Consider the following 24,159-nt stretch of genomic DNA (forward strand, 5'->3'; position numbering starts at 1 on the left):
TAATCTCAGATTGGTCGTCACATTTGTGCGTCCAGAATGTTGGAGCAGATTTTCGTTGGATCTGAGAGGAAAAAACATGACAAAGATCAGGATAAAGCAGTGAGTTTGATGGTGATATGTTTACATTTTTTGGGTTTAATCATAAATAAATTATTAAATTATTTTTTTAACCGATCTATCGTCATCTGGATCTTTTTAAGAATATTTAACTATCCTCTGGATCAGTGAAGGGTCCAACATCTCATCAGATTATGACAGATGATGATGGATCAACTGTGAAAATGGCTGCAATGTGTTCTTGGTATAATTAGTGTTGAAGGCACCGGTTCTACTGGTTGTACTGGACTGAAACCATGTGGCAGCTCATTCCTCTAAAAGAAATAGATATATATTTTCAGCACCATTATTCTTTCCTTCTTTCTAAGAGTAGGTAAGAGGACCAATGACACTGAAGATGAGGCCTCCAGCAGCCAGTTTGCTTAATCTAGCATAAAGACTGAAAGTAGAGGGGAAACAGTTAGCATGGACATGTGACTTTTAGCATCTCTAAAGATCAATCATTGCAATTGAATATGTGGTTTGTTTTCTGGCTACACAATTACAGCCTGGCAAGTGTCACAGTTTAACGTCAAGTAAAGTGAATCAATTCACAACATTGTAAAGCAAATTTTTGTGCAAGGTTGTCATCAAAAACCTTCCGGTAATTTATTTATTTTTCATTATTGTTCATGAAGGAATCAGAAACACATAGAGTGCTTCTCTCACTTTCTGTACCTAATTACTAAAGATTCATGTTGTTGTATCCTGTAGCTGGTGAGAAGTCTGGAAAGTGATGCATTCTAGCACGGTTCAGAGGAGAGTTAAGAGCATGTAGTCATCCTTCTCCAAAGACTGGCCTCTGCCTCTGCAGCCCCTACAAGCTTCATTAAGTTTTTATATTAAGGGGATGATACATGTGATGTGGATGCACTCTTCCAAAAACCTGAGATGTGAATTACAACTTCAGCACAACACCAACACAAAATATGCAGCATCTGTTGATCACCAGTTTAATTAAGTTGTCAACGTGTAATTCATCTTACAGTGATGTACTGAGGATGTATTGATATTTCAGGTTTATTAAAACTTGGGTCTCAGGTTTGTAGTTTTAGCCACTGTTTCAATTGGTTATGAATTTAAAACTAGGAATGAAGACTATGATTTGAGAACGCAGAAGATCGTCCCTGTGGAATTGAATTATGTGACAAAAAAAACAAAGCAGAGAGAAAAGGTTCTGAGAAGGTTTATGAGGATGTAAAACTGAAACTAAGTGCAGCTAAATGTTGTTTTTAATTATTGTACACAAAAACACACAGTGAGGTGAAGTCTCAGTCGAACTATAATCAAAGCAATTAACTTGTGACTACGGTTCTCTAATTACCAGTGGAAATGATGGGAAAAAAAAGAGAGAGAGAAGTTGTTCCAACTGGAAGTATTTCTGTGTTTTTTTTGCATGAATGTGAAAAATGGTTGATCTAAAAAAAAAAACACCTTCCTGCGTCTGTTCCTTTCTTCCTTTTAATGAATTCTTGAATACACTCCATCCAGTCAGCAAGTGTTGTAGAAATCTGTAATTATGTTAAAATCCTTCCAACAAATAAAAACAAACAAACAAACCAACCAACCAATGGAAATGGGTGAACACATAACAGCTGAGATGAAGCTAGAAAACTCTTCCAAACATGAGTCAAATAATTGGAATTACTGGAATCATAATTCAGCTATAATCCATTAATCATCATCCAGAATGAGTACTAGAAGTGCATAACAGATAAAATAGTGTGAGAGTCGCGAGTGTTGGTGTTCGATGTGCGATACAACAACGAATGAACAAAAAAAGCAGATAGATCTTCTGCAGACACACATCAGTCCAAAAACCACTGAATAATTCATTACCTAAGAGAGGACAGTGTTCAAAATCAAGAACAAAACCGCAGAAAGAAAGAAGAAGAGGCTCCTGGAGTTGAGACAACACATCAGGGACCCTACGCTTCAATATATAGAGGGTTGACAAATATTTAATTAGCATGTCGTGTTATATGACCCACTTCTGTAGCAGCAAGAATGTGCTTTTGTGACTTCAAAGTTGTTTCATCTAACCCCTGCAGAGTTACTGTGAGATTACAGAATAGTGGTATCTGTATTCAACAGAACAATCCTCAAAGGGGAACTGGTAATACTGCTAGTAACTGCAAATGATTAATAATATTACCAATCATGATTATTGTCAAGTTTCTCACATCCTTGTTTTCAGTGATGTCACACAGCAGCAGTCCTTTATGTGCTGCAATTTGGGTCACAACATCGGCTGCATGTGTGAATCACCATCTATTGTCCTGGCTTGATAATCTCTGCTGATAACCTTGTTCAGACAGAGAGGCACATGGTAGACGATGTGTTGCTTGGCCATTCGATTCCAATCACGGCAGCGTCTTACTCATATCACAGCTGGTGCACCTGCCCCCCTCCCTCAGTCAGAAATAGGAGAGATTGGTTGCCTGGTCGACATCCTTATTCCCCTCAGCCCATCAGAGGAGAAACACAGCAGGAGATGCAAACAGCTGAACAAATGTCAGCCACAATAAGAACAACAACAACAATAATAACAATAATAACAGAATCAACTACAACGATTATAATAATAATCAATACCACTTTGTATTTATGAAAAAGAAAATCAGTAAGTAGTAAATAATGATTTCATCAAAGTTACCATCACTACACCGTATGCATTAAAACAAAACATTTTTATACCTTCTGATAATTTTTTATGCAGAAAAAAAGTTCTACTTACCTGATTAGTGTCCATAGAATGGCCCTCATTCATTTTAAATTGTGAATAATGTATGAATGTGTCATATCATATAAAAGGTTTAAATCTTTTACACATCGTAGTTTTTACTTCTCTACAAAGTCCATTCTCTGTGTTTGTGCACTGGAGGTGTCTGTCTGTCTGTCTGTCTGTCTGTCTGTCTGTCTGTCCATGCATGTTATCATCTATAAAATGGTAACTGTTGTGTTCCAGTGTATAGATTCATGCGGTATAAGCAGGGTGGAATTTGTTTGGGTGGGGGTGGTGGGGGATCATCACTTACATGAATGATGTGCTGATGCACTTCCTGGTCATCAAAAGTCTGACGCACCCCTTTAAGTTTAATTCCTGTTTTATTTCATTAAGTTTCTTAGTTAACTCGATTTATCTTCATTATTTTTTCATGATTTAAAAACAACAAAAGAAAACTAACCAACCCCCCCCCCATCCATTTGTTTTTGACAAATCACATTCTGGGTATAGGTTCATCGTTATCAATTACAATAAAGACATTTTAATTGTCATTGTAAGATACACCGATACTCCCACGCAACACTTTTTAATTCCGTTAGTCCTTAATTTAAATTCTGATGACAGACCTCACCTAATTGTCATGAAAATTCATCAAGTACTTCTTAGTGTAAGAAATATAAATGATGGTGGAGAAAAAAAAAAGACGTTAAATTACATATTTAACAAGAAAATTGATGAAGTAGCCCCTACCAGGTCTGATAAAAATAGGGTTTGAAGATATAAATGAAGATAATTAAGTACATAATGAATATAAAACTTTACCTGAATAATCATTTGAGGAAATAAAGACTTGTTGCATGTGACTGAAGCCACTGATGAGGTTGTAACTCTAGTGTTGACCCTCATTCTAATAACAGTATAATATAACCACAGCTCAGATCAGGTAGAAAAATCAGGCGACAAGATGACCTCGAACCATTTCCCCTCTCCATTCCCTGGCTGGTTTACTAATGGATGATGACAAATAACAGCTGCACTCTGCGCCTGTGTCTCAGCCACTGAGTGGTTTTCCTCTTCCCCTTTGCACTAAGAGAAGGAGAGAGCAGAGCTGAGATATGAAGTGGCTAATGGCTGTTTGTCGGACACATCGCTTGAGTTTTGCTCATTTCACGCCGTGGTGGAGTGTTCACTTCGCAGACAGAAACGTCGTCTAGCAAAAAAATTGCGTTACACCTGCTTGAATATTTAGCGTACAGGGTGACTCTGTTGAACAATAAAATTATGTTCAAATTAGAAATCAAAACACACGGGGAAAGCCTCTGCAGAACCAGCCATAAAAACCAGTCCACAAAAAAAGAAAAGAAAAAAAAAAGAGTCCACTTCCCTCCCAGCATCTGGAAAAGTTCACACAACAAAGTCACAACAACACAACACTACTCCTCATCTACCTCGCAGCGTGTCGCTCACGCAATCAATCCCCACAGATGGGGGCGTTGCCTGGTTGCGGTTGTCATGTTGTGGTTGCTATGACAATAGGGACTCGGGTTTGCTGCCAGGTTGGTTCCTGGACATTGGGGCTCTAACAAGGTTGACCCTTGTTGGGGATAATGAGCAAGATTCTGCTGACATGATGATGATGATGAGTCTCTGTTTTTCAAGGGAGGTCAGCAGGGGTGAGGTGGGGGTGGGGGGTGGGGGTGGGAGGTGTAGGAGATGGAGGGGAAATATTCTCTTTCTTGGTTTGTTCCTGTTTGTGGAGAGGAATGTGCATTTGTACAACATGTGGAACAAATAATGAAAATACATTAAAATCTGAATACGTTGAATAGCAAATTTCAATTTGGGATTATTTTATATTAGTTTAGACAATCCTGTTAATTTAAAACTAAAACCAACCTTTTCCAATGATAAAGCTGCTGAAGATAACCCGGATAAAAAAATTATTCCCTCTTTGTGTCAAAATTGGAAGAAAGCAGGTTTGATGCCTTAATGCTTAAATATAATCAAACGTCTGTATGTCATGTGAAAAATAAAGCAAAGGCCACAATATTAAACTTATTTGTCTTTGATGCACATCTAAACCTCTAAATGGCTCTAAAAATGTTCAAATCCCAGTAAATAGTCATCACATTGCTGTAAAGCGTTGCAGTAATTAAACCTCCTTTTGACATTTGAATAAATTAGAAAACACACAATGATTTTAATATATTTTAATATACCTCAGCCATTATCAGATTTCTTTTACATTACTCTGTCAGATTGTGATTTGGTCCTAGCGTCAGCTAGCGCAACATTAACCTCAACTCAAACCTGAACACAGGATGAAAACCAAACGGTTCCACCTCTTGTTGTTGCATTTGCTTGGGGGCATTTTAGGCCTCGTCTGCTTGTTTCCCGCCCTTTATTTACCCTTCATGATTTCATCCGGCTGAACAGGACAAACATACACGGCACCAGCGCTTCAAGGACTTTCTGCTCCTCCACTGAAAAAAAGCTACTTGTTCTTCTGTTTTCCGTGCTTTAACGAATGACTTTCAAACGGTGACTCTGCGTACTCTCATCTTTTTGATTGTGTATTCTGAGTGTGCTGTTGAAGGTGTAGGCGTTGGAGGACTAGCTGCAGACTCACAGTCAACTCTTTGTTCGACACAAATTTAGAATTTGTGAACTACCCTATGGCGTTGAAGTGGGTCCTGAATAATTACAAGTGAGTTTAGTCTCTGTAGAACTACAGAGAGAGGTCTATGATGAACATGCGTGTCGCTGTTGTGGCTGTTATGCTCTGATTGTTCTTCTTGTTTTGTTGCTGCGTTGTATTTTTAATGTGACCTGCCAAGGGATTACAAATGCAGATTAGCTTCAAGCCATAATGTGGTCCAGCGCATCAAAACTGCACATTGTCCCTTCCAAAAAAAACCCTTAAATTTAATTGAACTGGATGAAATTAAACATTAAATGGTAAAACTGTGATTGTCAAACACTCGTTGACCACTTATCACCTTGATGATAACAACTCTTAGCTTTTATTTGGCTCCATTGTTTAAATATGACAGCGTATGAATTCATAACGGTTTAATTTTAATTTTCAAATAGGTGTTACTTTTTTTTTCTTTTTTTTTAAGTGTTGCAAATTTGTTCCTATTATTTTCTCTTCTTTGTCTACAAATGTCCCTCAAAAGGTTTGTGTGGGAGCTTTCATTGTCCTCTTTCGGGATGTGCCCTTGATTGATTTCTGACCGTGTTTCATTTTTTTAAACCACTGTAAGAAACAGCACACTGTAAAAAATATATTATCACAAAATGACGTCTTAAGGAATGCAAGAGCTTTCTCCTTCATTAGCGTTTTTTTTTTAAATTATAAGGGCATATCTGCACCCCAGGCACTCATTCATTGCTCACCCTGTGTAAGCATTGGCTTGCTTTCAGGTTTGTGTGTGTGTGTGTGTGTGTGTGTGTGTGTGTGTGTGTGTGTGTGTGTGTGTGTGTGTGTGTGTGTGTGTGTGTGTGTGTGTGTGTGTGTGTGTGTGAGTGTGTGTACACGTGCAGCAGAGGAAGGGGCATCAGACTAGTAGAACCAGCTTTGTCTGGCTTTAATGCCTCTTCATTGGCTGTACTCACATCCAGCCTGCCGACTGACAGCAGCTAATCTCCTCTTTATATTAAAGGTTTGCTCAGCACTTTGTCGTCCCATTCAGGCCGATTGCAAACTGAAGATCCAGGCAGCCGTTCAGCACAATAGTTGAGTGTTAAACCGCAGCCTCAGTTCGAAAAATTAAGTGAAATGCCAAGAAAAACATTACAGAGATATTCCACATTCAAATTGATAAACCTTCCTGACTTTTATCGACAATTATTCATTTATTCTGATTAGGATGGTGGCATGTTTCTGTTTACTGGAAGTTTTTTTTTTTTTTACGTTGAATCAGGAGAAACTGTTGAATATCAAAGAGAACTTTTTCTGGAATAAATCAGAGGAGATGAAGAAGTGGCAGAAGTTTTCAGTGCTCAGACTCAGCTGGGTGTTTGGGAAATGTAGTGTTTGATCTGAGTGGCAGCAGGATAGATAACCCCCCCACCCGAGTCCTGAAAGTAGTCATGGCGGGAGGCTCCTCCACATTGGAGATGGAGAGGCTGATGATCTTCAAGAATCTGTGAAATGGTGGTGGTGGTGGTGGTGGTGGTGGTGGTGGTGGTGGTGGGGGGGGGGCAGGTAGAGGTGGAGTTAGGAAGCAGGCAGAGAGAGGAACAGTTTCAAATGAGAAGCGTCATGGCGACCAGTTGGAGTGTATCCTTCATCTATTGGATGGAAGTGGACAGCTAGTCGAATGTAGCTGATGGGCTAATCGACAGCCTGAACAATCACAGCTGAGAGAGAGAGCGCGAGAGAGAGCGTGTGTGTGTGTGTGTGTGTGTGTGTGTGTGTGTGTGTGTGTGTGTGTGGACAATGGAGAAAAGAAGAACTGCTTGGAAAAACTTTTGTCTATTTTTTTTTTCATGAAAGATGAACATTCCATTCATCATAAATAATTTAACATTTAATTTACACAAAACAGGTCTGGATATAATATAAAAATGAAAAATACTAAAAAAATCTATTTATTTATTCGAAAAAAATGACTGAAAAATTCTGAAATTGTAGAAACAGAACAAGGTACCTTGAGGTTGTGAACTTTAATGGCAGGATCTTCTTCACAAACACCCGCAGACACACAAACACACCAGGAGACACCAGAGAGTCTGTCTCAGCCCTGATTCACCTGATGTTGAGCTACGATAATCAATCAAGGTGAAAGCCTCAGTTTGAATGCTGTCAAATGTTTTGCTGTTGAACCATTGGCCCACACAGACCCTCTGAAGCGCTGAACCTCTCCCCACGTTTGAAGGTGAATGACAGCTTCACTGGCAGCATAAGCAAACAGACGTTGAGATGGTGCAGCTACAGACGCATTGATTTTGTACCATATTCACTATAATTAAAAAGAAGATTTTTAAAAATTATTATTAAAAATTGATTATCATTAATGATGCTTGAACATGTTTTGAATTGCAATTGCAATATGTCCATTCGTGGAAAGTCATTTCATAAAATGATGAACAGAATTCATTAGCTAGAAAGGTTTTTAGATATTTAGACACAAAAAGACGAGGGCAGATAATAATCGTATAAGGGTATGTGTGCTGCTCTGCTCAGGATTTAAGATTAGTTCGAGGGCATTGATGTCACTCTACAGCCTAAAAAATAAATAATTAGTTTAACATCAGTGGTTTTTTGTAAATTCAAACTTGAGTCTTTGTATATTGGGATTCTCATATTAATGCAGATTCATGTTGCTTTTCTCAGTTCATGGAACACAAAAAAGATTGAGGTATTTTAATCGGCTTTGATGCCAGAAAGAAAATAGAACATTTACACTTGGGAAATTGAAGGAAACGTAAAACAACGAGATCAAAGTTTCTTAGATGTTTAGAAACGGTTGGACTCGGCGTTGGACTCTCTGTCAGCAGTGTGGGGGACTTTTGGGTTATTTTATATCCAAACCGAGTCAGATGAATTCTGCGCCAGCCTTTGGCAGCTGTTGAATGACACATACACACACACACACACACACACACACACACACACACACACACACACACACACACACACACACACACACACACACACGCACACACACACAGAATGAGCTTCTGAATATAGCTCAAAGGGAATATTTTCTCTCATACTTCTAAACGTTGACTAATGAGGATTTGACACATTCGGCTGAGTGTCGTTCTGATGACTCAGCATCGAGTCCCACTGAGCAATAAAGACACTTTGCTGCATTGGCTAAGGGTCAAATCCCACAGAGATTTTTGGTCATCTGGCTAACATGCGGCATGCCATGTGCTGAAATATGCCGGTTGGGAATTCCTTATTTGCGCTCCGCTTGGCTTTTGTTGTAAACTAACGTCGACGTCACTACAGGAAGAATTAATGAATCCGCCTGATTGGTTACCGGGAAATAAAATGAATGTGTGCTTTTTAGTTGAGTTAATTAGAAGACATTTACAAATAATAAGCTAGATGTATGTGCATTACACCTACTTTCCTCTGCGTAACTTCTGCGTTAATATTCATCACGTTTGATTGCAAATAGGCTTATTGTTTACAGTGATTCATGTTAGAATCACTGACAGGCATATAAACACTTAACAGTATTACTGCAGATCACTCAGCTATCAGGGTTTTTATATATGAAGTGACACACTTTTATTAATAAGCAGCATAATCAGCACTGCTAGGCTTTATGTAGGCTTAATATAGCTAAAAATATCAAGTTTTCCATGATTGGCAGACTACATCAGCATTTTAGCACGCTGAGAGTTTGCACTTAACACATTGGTGGTGTAAGTAAAATCATTTCAATGACATTTGATGACAATATCCAATAATGTTAGTGAAATTTTGAAAAAATCCAAAACAAAACATCATGGTGATGTTTGAGGAAAACTTTTTTCCGGCTAATATGCAAAGAAAATTGAAGACACAATTTGTGTTTGTCTTAAAAAAAATTCCTTGAAGCTTGGATAAATTTGTTTGAATAATATACAAGAGCTTTTCTCATTTTCTCCTGCTTTTGAGTCAGTTTATCTCATTTCCTTCCTTTTTTTTTTTTTACCTGATATTTTAATACCTAGCACACATTTACATTGCAAGTGCATTGTCACACATTGTTGTAGTGACTGTTCAGCAGACGACAAAAAGTTATTTGCTGGACTGCAAAAAAATATATTTTTCCAAATTAAGAAGTATCTAAAGCTACTGTCTTTTTTTTTTTTTTTATTTTTAAAAAGACCTGTAAATTAGGAGAAATTTTTCGTTTTTCACAATTAATGACCGTCCAGTTCTTCTGACACTTGAAACACCAGGTTTAGGCCTGGCTTCTGAGGATAAAGCATGCAGAGCTTAGAGGAGGTGGGGAGGGATTTTTAGACAGCAGTGAACACAGAGGTTGTGGAACTGAGTGGAGGAGGCAGGCAGCAGCAGCTCTATGCATGTATGCAGTGAAAATTTCTCACCAGTGACTGTGGGAGCCAGTGACACATGAAATATGAGAGACAACAGCACTCTCCACTATTTATAGCACTGTAAGAGAGAAAGAGAAAGAGAGTGAAGGCAGCCACAGCACATTCACTCCAGGGCAGAGGAGGCATAATTTTTTGCTTTTGAGAAGGAGGAATTGCACCCAATTTTTGAGAATAATCATGACAAGGGACCCTTCTGCACCAAGAAGCCAACAAAGCTCCGGACCATCAATTTTGTTTTCTTACTAAACCAATGCTGGGGGTCGATGCATTATGTTAGCGCTTTGTGACGATTCGAATGATTTCCACAAACTTAGCGCTCGCTGGGTACAGCGTGTTCTGTTCTGCTGGAAATAATGATGAAAAGAAGCCAAGTCAAAGTGGGTACACGGCTCAAGGACCCATTTCAGTTATGTAATGTTTAGATGAAGCTTTGACCTGTGAGACAGAATCAAAACAGTCATTGTTGGGTTCTCTTACACCGGCAGAAAGTTCGAGAAATAGGTAAACACAGCAATTCAGGCAACAATGGCTGGGATAAGATGGCATTTCGTGGACAGTCATCATTAGACATCATTCCTATTGCCAGATGAATTACATTGATGTGATCCAAAGTTGTTATAAGAGGTATGGAAGCGAAAGCATCAGACAAGGATGACGAAAAATTGGATGAATTTGACAAAAACAAATTCCTTGGGCCGCATCTGTAAAATGAAGTAATTTAGAACATCCATAAAAATCCAAAAAATTAGCACTTTAACTTTGAAATATTTTGAAGAAGCTGAATGTTTATGTGCTCTTTACCACTTGACATTTACATTCAAGTCTTAACTTGGGCCACAGCCGTTTTCTGTCTGATGTCGCAGACGCAGTTTTGGGCAGACGCCGGGTGCTCTTACGCATCTTTGATGCGGTCTTCAGCAGCGTCATTACTTTGGAGAAAAGCCCCTTAAAGTTGAAATGATGTATTATGCATTGTAGCTCGCCAGTGTACTGGTAGTACTCTGGAGTGGTAATGGTGATGTTTGCAATGCTGAGAATAGAAATGGGAAGCCTTTGTACTGCAGGATGGGTTCCCCTATGTAGAACCATTATCTATTAATGTTATGTATGAGTGCTATGTTATTATTGTACAGACACGGCAGAGATTTATCAGGGAGCAATGCTTGTATCATTGCCTGGTCTGAAAATTTTAATAAATTCTAAATTTTATCTCTGTTAAATTCCTAAAACTTCTTTTTTCAGAGTGGCCATTCCAACATTACTGCTGCGTGCAGCTGGGGGCTGGTGCTGGAGCTTAACCTATTTGACTTTACACACCCTGGATATGTCATCAGTCTATTATAAGGGACATATGAAATGACAACCAATTACATTCACATTCATGCCTACAGTCAATTTACTGACCTGTTCATCAATAGAGCAACTGTTTGATGGTCGTGGGAAGCCAATGGGAACACGAACAAGGGCAGAGCATGCAAAAGTCCTTGGCTGGATTTGAACCCATGACCTTCTTGCTGTGAGGCAACCGCCTCTTCACTGTGCTAGTATTTTCTTTTTGTCATTTTTGTATCTCACAAACATATCATCGAATTTCAATTGTTTTCCATTTAAATATTACACAAACTATTACACAAAATTATTTTCTTGTAGGGCTGTTATCGTGGCTAAAATGCTAACAGCTATGCCACTAAGGGGTATATATGAGCTATTTCTATACTTTAGCTTAATGTTCAGACATCTAGATGAATTTAATTTGCCATTGCCACTTAATATCAGCTATCGACTAAATTAATGTGTACTTGAGACTCTTGAATCAATCATCCCCAGAGGGTGAACCGTTAACGCGTCTCAGATAAATTACTTCCATTGTAGACCTTCAGTCCTGCTCTGTTTGGGCTACTAGTGGGCAGGTTTGGACTAAAAAACAGTTTAACTTCAGTTCTGGGTGACTTTTTGCAAAAAGGTTGTGATGAAAATCAAAAGACGTCATCATCTGCAGCAGCTGTGCTCAGCTTTTCATACCGCTATCATAACTGGACTGCTGAATATTTTCTGCTCGTTCCAACTCCAAACACAAGAGCAGAGAAGGAACAGATCAAAGATTTAATGTCAAATATTACATTTACAAGCAAAGGTCAAAACCAGAGAGCAGCTCAGACCAGGCAAACAAAACTCACAAGGAGATGGAAGAAACAGAGGTAAATAAAACTAGGTAGCAGGTTTGGTATGCAGGTTATCAAAAACTATCAAATAAAATAAAACCAAAGGCAGAGACAAAATCCAAGGAAAGCAGGCAGAGTCCCAGTTGATTAAAATTCGACCAAGCAAGTCTTACACAGACAAGTAGCTGAACAGCTTAAATACAAAGGTGCCACAGGCTGTTATAATGGCAGGAATATGTACAGGAAGCCTTAAAGACATGGGCATTATGCAGGAACAAAGAGCATGAAACAGGGAATTTATAGGCACAGGAAAGAGAGAAAACTATTGAAATGAGGATACAGACAAGGGAAAAGAAATTTGGAAAAGGAGGCAGAATGAAAAACAACACTAGTTGGACATTTCATTACACTCTAAGCAAGACGAAGAGTAAACACCCGTTTAAAGGGTTGGAAAACACTGGATCTGTATGGGTTCTGGTTTCTGTGAACATTTCTAAAGTTACTTGAATTGTTTCAGACTGGCTGTGACATTTGTGCCTGACATTTCAAGGAGACATTTAGTTGTTATACATCAAATCAAACACATGGATATATGATGTTGTACGTGTGTATATTAATAACATGACGTGTGAGCTGGCACACGCTCACCAGTTTGATAAATCATTTCTGCAGTAAAAACTCAGTGTGTTTTATTTTTGGGATGAGTCCTGGATATATCTTTCTTTAAAATCATTATAAAAGGACTTTTTTTTCTTTTTTTCAAATCCAAACTCTGTGCCATTTCTCTGATGATAAGCCCTCAAGAGTTTAGTTTTAAGAAATTCTCTGGCAGCTTTCTGTTCCATGAGATACCGCAGTTTGTCCAACACAGGCGTTTCTGAAGCGTCTCAGTGTGTAACTTGTGTTCCTTGCTCACAAGCAGCTTCGTCGTGATGAGACTTACCAATGTCTCATCAGGCACTTTGAATTCCTCCACGAGAAGAGGAGCCCAGCACTGGATAATTTGCCTGCACTGTTTATCTCCTGCATAACTTCTGCCATTATACCATGTGGTGAAGTAGCTGGTGAACAAAGCTCACCCAGAGATTCTGTGCACAATGTTTTTAATGCGTGATATTTTTTTTTTTAAATTTTGAGCTGCTCAGGCTTTCTGTTCGGAGATGTTAAAGAAGGGGCTGCTTTATAATAAAGGCGAATCTCTATGCTCACAATGAACATTATGTGGTGAGTGTGGTTGTTTGTCTTTCATGTGGTCTTGCGATATGCTGCAGCACAGCTTTGACATTTCCCCTCTTTGGAACGAGCGGCCAGACATTTGTTTTGAAGGGAATGACCTCAAAAGAACTTTCCTGAATTCTCACAATCACATTCACGGCACGCCTCCCAGGATCACCACACAGCCTGGGGATGAACCTGCAACAGAGATTTGCATAGAAATAAGAGCCGTCATCAGAATGCTTTCCTCAGGATTACGTCACTCAAAGAGATCACGACTGTGTGATCGTGATTTCCCATCAGTTTCATGTATTAATCTCGCAGACTTTTCAAGCGAATGATGGTATTAACCCCATCAAAGTGATTATCAGTCTCATTAATTCAATCTCTCCCAAAGAATACAAGTTTTATAAAAAAAAAACAAAAACCAAAAAGTGGAGGCTTGTGTGCCTTTGAGTGAAAGAGAAAGGGATGGAATTGATGGAAATGCAGAGAGAGCAAATCTGAGGTTTATTTCTGTTTTATTGCAGCTTGCGGAAAATGAGTAAACAAATAAAATTGTTAAGGTGGTGAAGGAAATAATTTCAAGGGACTTGTGACATCTGTCTTCACATGAAACCACAGAAGTAAAAACAAGAAGATAAAGCAGAAACTTCTCACACAGTAAAAATAATTAATAACTAATGACTTTACATTGAGCAGCAGTGACTCTTTGTTAAATGATGGATCTATTTCTACATAATACCCTTTAACTGTTGTTATACTGAAACAGCAGTAGCCCGATCATGTCTTAGCTGGTTCTGATAGAGCGTCCGGGATACACTCTTCATCAGCATCATCATCATTCCAAAGGAAAGTTGGGATTCTGCTTATTACCAAATTTGGAGCCAGAGGTTTAAATGTGGTTTTTCCAGTCATACCTTGTCATATTTTGGTATTTTGCAATGTCATACATCATTATCTGAACAGAACATCAGCATGTTATTTAAATTACACACTGAGGCCATCTGATGCTACCGTTGCACCATTGAAAATTCACAACAGTGTGCAGAAGTGTGTAACCTGTGTGTAAAAATAAGAAAATGTGCACAATAAACCCTTTGTGTATTCAGTAATTTATATTTGGCTGACCAAAATAAAATTTTAGAATCTAATGACCACATCAGTTGATAACTTTATTTAACCTTTATTTAACCAGGAAAAGCCTGATTAAGTCACAAGTCCTGACCAGGACAGATGGCAAAGAGTTATACAATAATAAACACAATAATAATAATTATTATTATTGTAGAATATGGACAGGGTTCAATAGGCTTTCAGACAATTATTATTTAGTAATAGGAAGATGTGCACACTAACCCTCTGCTCACAGCATCAGTCTTTCCTTTGAGCAAAATTGTAACATGTATTTTTCATGTCCATGTCACGTCACATTTTCTTGTGTAATGTAGGGTGATGGGGGAGCACAGACACATGATGAAGAGCTCTGATTAGAGATGAGAATAACATTTTCAAGATGAATTTTGAAAAAAGAAGCAGAAAATCTGTCACTGCATGTCGAAAAAGAATAAGAGTAAGAATAAGAACTAGAACAAGTCCTTCGACCTGCAATAAGATGTTTAATTTTTTGATCTCATGAAATGCTTCCAGCTGGTGGTCAGTTATTTTATGTTGTAAGTTTTGTTTATTTTTGAAATCTTCAGGAAAAGTTATGGACATAGCATTAAGTTTTGCGTTCTCTGCAGACATACCCTGCTCATCATGTTGGCTTTCCAGACTGCCACCAAATGGAAGCTTATTACTGTACATTTCACCAGTCGGCCACTAGCAGTGGCACCAATTGTTTTGGACCTCGGAGGTTTGACACGGTGTCCCCTATTAGTTTCCCTTTTCTCGGTTTAAGAGCATCATTCTTATTAAAGCATGTGTCTAGCTTTTGAGAGCTCTCACTAAATGATCCTGTTTTATTCCACTGCGTTTGAACAGCTTCTTGTTCTGTTTCATTCACTTTTCAAATAGTTTCACGGTTGGTAGAAGTAGTTAATTGCCAAAGTTCCAGATATTCCTGAAAGTTTTTCTGCAGCTCTTTCTCCTCTGTCCTCCATATTTCAGAAAAACCATTATTTCATAGATTCACTAGAATGCATTTTGCCTGGAATGTAACATTTTTTGAGGGCAAGATTCCTAAAATAATACTGGGTGGAATGCTGATGTATCATATTTATTATTTAATGACTGTAATTAATGTTGGAAAATTGCTTACTGAGCATACTGGAGGTTGAGGGGCACTGACCCTGACACTGTAATGCATGACGTCCCTTGAAGGCCCCCTGAGACACAGCTGTGATCCACATATACCAAATCACAACACATAAAACTGAAAAATGGCTCTTTTTAAAGCAAATATTAGCAGCATGAATAGAAATTTGTTTTATTTCTGATCATGCGGTGCAGGAAAGTTCAAAATCCCCTTTTGTAACGGCTTCATGTTTCTCTCCTGTAGCTTTTAAAGGAATTTTCAGTCTGTTCAGCAGCAGAACGCTCCAGTGTGTTTAGCTGCTCACCACTAACTGCGTGTCAGTCTGTTGATCAGTGATGAACAGGTAGTGAACAATGACTTCAGAGCTTTTCTTACTAGAAACAGCTGCCAGCTGCAGCTGGTAATGAGCCTGATGACGGCGGTGAGAGTGAAAGAAAATCAGTCAATGTGTTGAGCCAATAGATGGTAAAAATAGAGTGGAGTGGAACTGCAGAGCTGGAAATAATTATCTGTAGGTTCATCGCTACGAGCGCCCCCAGAACGACAATGATCCTGGAGCTGCACTGGCAGCAGCAAAAAAAAACTTACTATAGAAGAGCAACGTATGGTGAATGTGTGTGTGTGTTAATATGTGTGTGTGTGCTTGCGTGATCTTGAGTGCATGTGTGCACTTTTCTAGATGTGTTCATTTGCCGTGTTTATGCTTGTTTAACATTATGTGTTTATGCTTGTTTAACATTATGTAATCTTGACTGGTAAAAGGCGGAAGCTAAAACAACCCATTGTGCAATCATGATGTAATATTTATATTTCATGTCACAGCCCTGTGGAGACGCCAAACCAATCGTTTTGTTTATCTGAAGGTCACGACACAACTTTTATGCGATCTTAAGGTGAAGTGAATGAATCAGTTTCTTTGTGATGTCATCATAATGGAGGTCAGGCTTGTGGAGAACAGTGTCACCTGAATTACTCTATGAAAGGTCAACATATTTTTACATTTGAAAAAAATTTTCTTACTTGTGGTCATTTCCAATTGAAAAACTTAATTCAAATTTTTAAAAATGGCTTTTTATTTCTTTTTACGGGACATATAGATATTGTGCATTTATGGTTATTAAATGTGACTGATTATTGGGCTCAATGATCACATTTCCATCATCATTTACATGTGACTTTACATCAGTGTGATGATTCGCTTTGGATGGAAAGAACTGTTGCTGTGGACATTTTTTGGAAATTTTGCAGCATCTTTTCATGATTCCCTGTATGCATTAAGGACACTTATCAAATCCTGTAATGGCAGTTTCAAAGTGAAGCCTTGGCTCTATGCACCTCAGACATTTATTTTGAGTTCTAGTGCAAACGCATCTAGAATTTCTGGTTTGTGTAAATGAATGTTCAATAAATGGTTTGCTATTGAAAATAAGAGCATTTTGGTGGTATGAATGAACTCCATTATCCTTTGCACCCTATTTTTAAATAGAGAACCTGTCAAAGCACCTTTATCACTCATTCAAAAAGCAGACATTGATTGCACAAGTTCGACAAAGTAAGTCTACTGGGTGTTTTATTTTAGCCTGTGTAAAGTCAAAATTTATGACAAATAAACCAAAGCCTTTGTCTACATAATTGTGATATCATAAAAAAAGGTGAAAATTTCCTGCAATTAGTGCAAACCTGCTATGATTTATGAGTGGGTGAAATACGTACGTCTTTCCTTTATTTTTTTTAGGACAAACATTGATCTAGAGTTGATTAAGTTATCATTATGCTATTTTTTTTGTTTGTCGTTTGTATTTGAGGACATGTTAGAATAGACAGTTTGTTATAAAAACAGTGGAAATGCAGTGAATGGAGCTTCTACATTAAAGAATATTATTCTTTTTTTGGTACTGTCTAGTCCCAGATCAGTCAGTTGAAAGCCAGTGAAATCACAAAAAATCTGTTTGTTCTTTTTCTGTTCTGGTCCACCCTGTTTCTGTGAGCTATAAAATCACATAAGGTATATGGTAATGTATGATTAAGTTGTTAGATATGTCATTTCTGTTTGGTGCCACTCTTTTTCTACCTGTTTGACAAGCAAATAGAGTAAATAGAAAGTAAATAGAAAGGTTGTTAAATTTACTTCTTTGAAATACCACAAAGCCCCATAAATACTTAAGCTGTAAAAATAATAATACTCCTTTAAATGTGGCTGCCAAGGCAAGACCAATTGACCAAGCTGGCTATTTTTCGAATACTGACAATTTCCTTATAATAAGCCAGAAGAAATTTGCAGCATTTTTATTATATTAATGTCTTTGTGTGTGGCTCCGCGGTGCACTGGCGTCGTGCCGAGAGTGTCCCCCGCCTCACGCCCTATGCCGCCGAGATAGGCTCCGGCTCCCCGTGACCCGCTGTGGCGGATATAGCGGTGATAATCTGAAGATGATTGAAGATCAGAAAACACTATTACTATTATTTTTACATTACATTTAAATGGTCCAGTCTTCTCTTGCTGCTGCTGTCCTTATGTGGCATAATGCTCTATCGCATTAGCACAGTAGCTGTGCATTTGTGTGTCAGTGTATCTCTACATGAATGTTCATTAACATCTGGACTGCCATCATGGACAGATTTGGTTAATGGGTGATTAACCCTCATTGATGCTTGTCAGGCCATCTGCCACTGTTCTACAGACAAGTCCATTAATCCAAAAGTCACACATGGTGTCCATAGGTGTCACCACGTTTTGGCTCTACAGGGTGTATTTGACTGATATCTCCTTCACTTTGTTGTTCTCTGGGGTGCATGGGTAAAAAAAAGAAAAAAGAAAGAAATTCTAAGAACTCTGTGCAATTCCAATTTCAGCACCTCCCACCTTCAAACTGAGGTCTGTAGGCAGTAAGTGAAATGCTGAGCCATGTATTATATACAGTATTCCATATGTCAAATGGCCTTGAAGAAATGTCTGGTAAAAATCTTTGTCAGATCTGATTTGACTAGTAACCCTTTTCTGCTATTTAACACCATGATTATCTATTGCTCTTAAGGTGATGTTAACCAAATATCCCAGATAGTTGTTGTAATTCTGGATGCAAATGTCATCTGAAGGTTCTGGCAAGAAAGAATCGATGCTGACCTGTTTTCCTGTGATATAGTGCAGGTGCAGGTTGTTCGGTGGGTAGCACTGTCGTATCACACAGAAGGTTCCAGGTTCCACTCCTTTCCGTGTGGAGTTTCTATGTTCTCCCCTTGTCGGCGTGAGTTCTCTCCAGGTTCTCCTGTTTCTTCCTACCTCCAAAAATATTGAATTTAGGTGCATTGATCAGTTTCACATTACTACGAAGAATAAAATTTAGTGCAGGTATAGATGTGAACACATCTTAATTTTTATTTAAGCCCATATTTAGATTCACATCTTCTTGATTTATATCACAGGTCATTGGTTCCTTTTTTTTTGGACAAGCATCAACTTTCTAGATTTACCTTTAAACCATTTCAATTTGCTCATCACAGAAGACCATGTTTAGATTTAGTAATTTCCTCTGCCAAAAGCCAATAGTACTTTCTAATTCAATCAAGCCTTATCATAAATCAGACCGCCTCCCACAAAACAATATGTATTCAGATTTTTTTGGGATAAAAACCTCTTAATGTTTAATTGTTCCTTGAAAAAAATTATTATTGAGAAACATCAAATTTTTCCAAAAAAACTTCTTTATCCATATTAATGCAAAATTGAATGGAGTCTCTCTTGACTTTGACCCACACGCACACCCAGTTTGGTGGCTGTTCAGTCATTGTTGAATGTTGCTGACAAACCAAAAGAAAACATAGTGAACTCTACAGGATGTAAATGGATGGATCGTATTTCTTAGAATAATGCTAACATTTTTGTGAACTCACATCATACATTATAGATGGCTTTTCCACACTGAACTTTCAAAGCAAATTAGAAGTAATGAGGAAATTTAGCAAAAAACAAAGCAAAACAGGGTTGCTATCTATGTATGATGGAATATCACAGATGTGACCTTATTTTTATATATCATATATGTAGAAAATCTTCTCAATGTAACTTACATCTAAAATGTTCTCAGTTCTCTGAGAGTTGTGCTGCAGCAGAACACAGATCAGAGCATTAACATGCAAACTTCAATCCCCAGCAACCTCTGTTTTAATTGAGTTGATTCACTGTGTTGCTTTAGAGAGCAGAGTTGAAAGATCGCCACGAATGCATCATCACAGAAGAAATGAAAGACACTCTTTTGTGGAGTCGGGGTTGTAATAAATACACAATGAGACACAGGCAGAGCTAATTACATTGTTAAAGTGGTGTAAATTTGAAAGCAGAGTTGTGCGCAGAGAGTCTAGACAAAAGGACAGATGACTGGCGAAGCCAAAACAAAACACTGCAGCAAGTTTTAATGAGGTGACAGGGGACTGCCTGTAAAACACATAATCAACACTCACATCCTAGAACACACACACACACACACACACACACACACACACACACACACACACACACACACACACACACACACACACACACACACACACACACACACACACACACACACACACACACACACACACACAAGCAAACTTTTCGCTGTGTGTCCTCAAATATATGAATACGGGTAGGCATGCGTGCACAGAGACAGAACATTTCCTCACGGACGTTTCGCTGTTTTGCCACTGATCTGTGATGAACTCTTGTCTTCACCAATACATGCCTGTCTCAGACCTGACTGATGAGCTTAAAGGGTCAAAAGACCGAGCTCTATATTCCCCCATCTCAGTCGTGTCCATCATGGCATGTTGGGATGCATTTTACGTTGTTGTTACAGCAATATGAGAGATTACCGCTTTGAAATGCAGAGCTAAATACCCCTGCAGAACGCCACTGAAATATAGACCTAAAAATCCAAGATTATACTTGGAGTGAAATAAAGCCTTTAGGCCTAATCCATATTCAAAGTCTTGTGTTTAGCTGGGTTGTGGGCCTCTATAACCTAGTTCGACTGCTGTTATTGGGGAAAGCTGCTTTGTATCGGTCAGTTGTGGGATGAGGGCTCGGGCACGTCTGTCGAGCTGACCTATATTTGGCTGCCTGCCCTGTCTGCACCATCAAAACCAGAACGTCTCTCCTCTTTGGTTCTGTAAGGAATTTCAGCCGCCAGGCACTTGATTCACGTTGAACCAGTTCTCGAATGTAATATCCTGGGTATTGTTTCATGGATATGTAATCTCAGATCATGTAGAGCATGCATGTGTACTACACAATCAGACCTTTCAATTGCCTTCATTGTGGAATTGGCAAAAGTAGCACAGCAGTGTTGCCCCCATTGGTCAGTGTTAGAAAATACTAAAATAAAAAAAAAATAAAAAAAAGGTCTACAGCTGTTAGCATCCCTGTGGATCTGTAACAAGGCCAAACATTTTCAATAACAAATGTACTACAAGAGAGCGATTTCCCTTGATTCATCGACCTAAACATTTGGACTATCAGACTTTTTAAATAATATGTGACTTGACTCGACAGTGAAGGAATTATAATCGTAGTCTGTCTTAATCTGTGCTCACCTTTTCTTCACCCGTTGGGATGAATGAACTCTGGAGCTGCTTGCTGGGTAGGGCAGCTGTGAATCCCACATGACCCAGATATGGAAAATGGCTCTTCAGTGAGTTGGTTCATCGAGCACATATGAATATATGAGAACGATTTCTTCCAGAATTGTTAGGATATTGTAACAAGGGTGACACTGATTGAGCTTGGAAGTAAAAGTAAATTGCTCAAACTGTGCTGAATGACCAGGGCAGGAATTGATGGGCACTTTTGAATTTTTCATTAATATTTTCTTTAGTATTCTGCAGTCATGCTTTTTAGGAAACTTTGACAGTTTTTAAAACAATATTATTTATGTAGGAACTTAGAAGATATTTGGGCTGTGTAACTTCTGTCTGGCAAATATAAAAGTTTAATTAAAAAGAAACGTCACCGAAAAGATCATCGCTGAAGTTTTTCTGCTAAGTTCTAAATGCCTGTGGACACAAGAAGCAGCAAAATTAATTAGAATGTCAAGTGCTAGACGCTTGTTGGCATACAGTAGGGACTAGTTGGTGAGCTACAGTCACTAGCCAGCCAGAAAATTGCTAATGAATGTCAGTCACTTTTGTTCTAACAATTAATTTGTCTTGTTTTATTCCCGTTGTTTCATTTCTTAAGATTTATCATGACATCTTAAATTTTCACAAGCATGACTGGATTTGAGCTTTTTTGTGTGACGGCTATTTTATGATGAGGGCATCAAATACAGAATTCAGTCACCTGTTGCAGTGCGACAGATATTTCTGATTCCATTCAGGTGGCATCACAGGTTCACATCCAACTTGTGACCCTTTGGGTTCACCTCCTGGTACTCTCCACTGCGTGCTGCCCAATCAAGCAGAAATCGGTTAAACATATGAGGAAACACTGTGGACAAGGAGGAAAGGAAAGAAGGAGGGTAGGAAAGTTAAGAAGCATAACAAGAAGGAGTGTCAGAAAAAAAAGGTCGCTGTAATGAAATATTTAAGTTGATGAGTGAAAGATAAAGAAGAAGAGGAGAGACGCAACAGCCTGGTCAGTCGTAGCGGCCTTCAATCACCGACAATTGTTGCCTAGCAGCATGCATGGATAGTTCTTCATGCATGTCTCCTCATCTACTTCCTTCTCCTCGTGTACTTACTCTTTCTCTCTTTTCACACTCTTCACCTGTTCGTCTCTCTTTATATTCACATAAAAACCTTCAAGGCTGTTGCTGCTCCATGCCGACAGACAGGTTTTTCTGTTTGTGTGTGCACGCCAATGTGTGTGTGTGTGTGTGTCGGTGCATATGGTAGATTCTTCATGACAAGCCTTTCATCGGTGTGTAAAGGCGGTTGGTGCAGCTGTTACACCAGCTCTGTGCTGCATTAGGATTACATGACACATGTGAAACCTGTGCCTCCAGCCTTTCGTCTAATACAGGGTGACACATGACATCAGGGAAGTGTGTGTTTGGTATTCTGGTCCTTAAAGCGTTGACCTTTGAAAGGCATATGTGATTTTGACAAGCTACTGTACTAATAATACTACTATTACTACCAGTACTATGTATAGTATTACTATCAAGACCTCACATTCTACCAGGATTACCTTTTTAAAATCCTGATTTGTTTCATGGAAGTTTTATGTCTGAATAGATATCTGATATCTAGTAAAGTTGGCAGATTAACCAGCCAGCCCTGCCCATGCTTCATGATTTTTGTCACTTTAATCTGCTTTTTGATCTGAATAAGTCCTCTATCCACATGATTAGATGTGAAAACATTTGCCGCTTCTCGTCTCTCTCCTTGTCCCTACTGGAAGCTTTCTTAGCTACCAGGTTCAACCTCATCACAGCTGCTGTGAATCAGCTCCATTCATTATCTCTCTGCTGGTTTCTGAGACTGTGTCCTCTCTGATTCTGCATCAAACTGTTCTTTCTGAGAGGTTCTGAGAGCATTCCTGTGACTTTCGCTGTGATACAAAGTCATGGTAGAGGAGCAATCCAGTTAGCCACAGCACAATTAGCTCCACAGCGAGCTGAACTAAGAGAAATGAGAGCTAAAATCACAAGTACATGCAACAAACAAGACCATATTTAAATGAAAGAGATGGCGAGTTTTTGTAGTTTCTTATCGACAAAAACAAACAGTGATCAAACTAATGAATTTTTTTGTGTCTATGTCTGACTTATTGTCCCGCTCTTGGCCTAGATATCTTGTTTCAAAGATGCTCCAGGATCCATCATTGCCCTTTTACTAAATGCATGCTGGGATATTCTCCAGCTTTACACGATACTGAACATGAACAAGTCATAGCTGATTACATGAACCGTGGCATAAATTTGCAGGCCTTTTCATCCAACAGTAGGCCGGTTTATCAGTGATCTCATGATTTTTGGAGAATCCATTATGCCAGAATCGATCGTGGGCTTGGGAATGACTCTTCACCTCTGCCTTCGGTCTATATTTGTGTGTACGGTTATTGCTTAGTACAAGTGTAGGTGTGACAAGCACTCAGCCTAAATTACGGCTTGTCAAAGTGTCTTTAAAAGTGTTGGATGTTCTCTTGTTTTTCAGGAGGTATGCCAGTGCCTGAGGTGGCGTCTGATACTGCCAGCGCTGCCACCATGTTGAGCCCCGTCCTCAATGCCTCCAATGGCGATGGATCCGAGTCGGAAACCACCTCCGCCATCCTCGCCTCTGTCAAAGAACAGGTTAGAATTGTTTGTATAGGTTGATGTGTGTGCAACTTATATAGAGGGATGTCAGAATTAATGTAATATGATCACTGAGAAGCAGTGAGGATAATTCCTCCAGTCATTTCAGAGTGAAACAAGAAGACAGTAAACAGCAAACAGAAATGATGGATTTAAGCGGATGCGTGACAAATATGTCGCCTCATTCTGATCTGTTTGTGGAAGGCCTTGGGCTAAAGCATCTCAGTGCAATTTAGGAAGTGCTCTAATGTGGTGACATGCATCTCTTTGCTTCACTTTGGAGCAGCCTGAGTGGATTTTGTGGACATCCTTTGTATGACTCAGGAAGAAAGGGACAAAACAGGCAACGCCTTG

General features: G+C 38.9%; 1 protein-coding gene across 9 annotated transcripts in view; it reads left to right on the plus strand.

Moving 5' to 3' along the window:
* Positions 1 to 24,159, plus strand: part of ctnnd2b (catenin (cadherin-associated protein), delta 2b) — a 119,744-nt gene that overhangs the window by 1,287 nt on the left and 94,298 nt on the right. For all 9 annotated transcript variants that reach the window (XM_068341162.1, XM_068341164.1, XM_068341166.1 and 6 more), the window contains exon 2: positions 23,666 to 23,802. In XM_068341162.1, the coding sequence (XP_068197263.1) occupies positions 23,671 to 23,802 (132 nt within the window). In that variant the 5' untranslated portion in view covers positions 23,666 to 23,670. The remainder of the gene's footprint in view (positions 1 to 23,665; positions 23,803 to 24,159) is intronic.

Source organism: Antennarius striatus, chromosome 18 (assembly GCF_040054535.1).
Source record: "Antennarius striatus isolate MH-2024 chromosome 18, ASM4005453v1, whole genome shotgun sequence".
NCBI classification, from domain to species: Eukaryota; Metazoa; Chordata; class Actinopteri; order Lophiiformes; family Antennariidae; genus Antennarius; species Antennarius striatus.